The sequence below is a fragment of the Triticum aestivum genome, chromosome 4B (assembly GCF_018294505.1).
Source record: "Triticum aestivum cultivar Chinese Spring chromosome 4B, IWGSC CS RefSeq v2.1, whole genome shotgun sequence".
NCBI lineage: Eukaryota > Viridiplantae > Streptophyta > Magnoliopsida > Poales > Poaceae > Triticum > Triticum aestivum.
In genome coordinates, this window is record NC_057804.1 from 53,604,096 (window position 1) to 53,605,982 (window position 1,887).

General features: G+C 53.1%; 1 protein-coding gene across 1 annotated transcript; it reads left to right on the forward strand.

Annotated features, from left to right (window-relative positions):
• Window positions 1-290: 290 nt before the first annotated feature.
• On the forward strand, window positions 291-1,563 carry LOC123090955 (glutathione S-transferase 1-like). The gene is made up of 3 exons (XM_044512326.1): window positions 291-582; window positions 660-708; window positions 818-1,563. The coding sequence occupies exons 1-3, from the start codon at window positions 433-435 to the stop codon at window positions 1,306-1,308; spliced, it is 690 nt and encodes a 229-aa protein (XP_044368261.1). The 5' UTR covers window positions 291-432; the 3' UTR covers window positions 1,309-1,563.
• Window positions 1,564-1,887: the final 324 nt, after the last annotated feature.

Sequence of the window (1,887 nt, forward strand, 5' to 3'; positions counted from 1 at the left end):
TTACAGTACTTACCCGGTTTAAATGATTTATTAAGAGCTCATTTGGCAGTCATTATTTCATATATATTTTTTTGGCAGAAATGAAATAAAGCAGATCTAGACACTAGCTAAAAAGTCGATGTAGCCTTGTTATTTCCTTGGGCCACGCGGGTGTGGTGCTCCTTGCTCTGTGTTTTTTCCCGATAAAAGAGAGCTTTTCTCTCCGATTTCTAGTAATTCTTTTGAAAGAAGATTTCCACTAATAGAAATCACCAGGTCTTACAAGATAAGCAAAAGGAGACCCTGCTCTGTGTATAAATGGAGATCAACATCCAAGGCCTCCTCCCACACACACACACACACACACACGCTACAGAGCAGAGCAGAGTCTTGCTCCAGTATCTGCCCTCTCCTGCCTGTAGAGCATCCATAACGTGAAGTTCACGGACAAACATGTCTCCGGTGAAGGTGTTCGGGCACCCGATGTTGACAAACGTCGCACGGGTGCTGCTCTTCCTGGAGGAGGTGGGCGCCGAGTACGAGCTCGTGCCCGTCGACTTCGTCGCCGGCGAGCACAAGAGGCCCCAACACGTCCAGCTAAACGTAAGCAGACGGCAATTCGTCGATGGGTCACCGTATCAGGTTCAGGTGATGATTTCTGACAGAGATGCTACTTGCAGCCGTTTGCGAAGATGCCTGGGTTCCAAGATGGCGATCTCGTCCTGTTCGGTGAGCCTTCTAACACATCAGTACACACGAATCATTCCTGTCTAGGAGTATCATGTTAAAAATCCATTGGTTGGTTTCTCTAATCTAACAAATCGATGAGTGAGTGCAGAGTCGCGCGCCATCGCGAAGTACATCCTCCACAAGTACGGGGGGACAGCCGGCCTGGACCTCCTCGGAGAAAACAGCGGAATCGAAGAATTAGCAATGGTGGACGTGTGGACGGAGGTGGAGGCCCAGCAGTACTACCCGGCCATCTCGCCCGTGGTGTTCGAGTGCATCATCATTCCCTTCATCATCCCTGGCGGTGGCGCGGCGCCGAACCAGACCGTCGTGGACGAGAGCCTGGAGCGGCTGAGGGGTGTGCTGGGGATCTACGAGGCCCGGCTGGAGAAGAGCAGGTACTTGGCCGGGGACTCCATCAGCTTCGCCGATCTGAACCACATTCCATTCACCTTCTACTTCATGACCACCCCGTACGCCAAGGTGTTTGATGAGTACCCCAAGGTGAAGGCCTGGTGGGAGATGCTCATGGCGAGACCGGCGGTGCAGAGGGTCTGCAAGCATATGCCTACCGAGTTTAAGCTACGTGCGCAGTACTAGATGTTTATGTACTCCGCGCGGGTGTGTGCCGTGCCGTGCTGGTGATGATCCCATTCAAGAGAAGAGACCTCCCTCCCGTGGGTGGGTGATCATCTGCCCGTCTACTACCAGTATACGCTTTCAGTTTCAGCAGCACGAGGAGTCCGCTTGCGCTTCTGTTCGTGCGAGCCTGGATTCCTTGCTTTAATTTGTGCACTAGTAGTAAATAAACAACGGAATCAATAAGCTCCGAACGTACTGTTTTTAAGATTCTCAGTCCGAACGCCTTCTCTACTGTTTGATTTTTCGCACGAATCCTGGAGCACCAAAAATCGCCACGTCGGCAAAGAAGCTCGTTCGGCATGAAAGACAGCCGTCCCGAACGCCGCCCCACTCCTCTGTCTCTATCCTTTTCTCCTCCTACAGTCCTTTCTTCCCCCTGATGCCTGCAACCATGCCCATACGAGGTGGCGAGCTGCTCGTCGTGCACCGCCGCCACACCAAGCGTCCCTGATGCCTGCAACCACGCCCGAGCTCCCGTCGGTTCGCCTCAACCCAGGCAGCAGCCGACGCCTTCCTCTCGCCATGATCTGGTCGTCC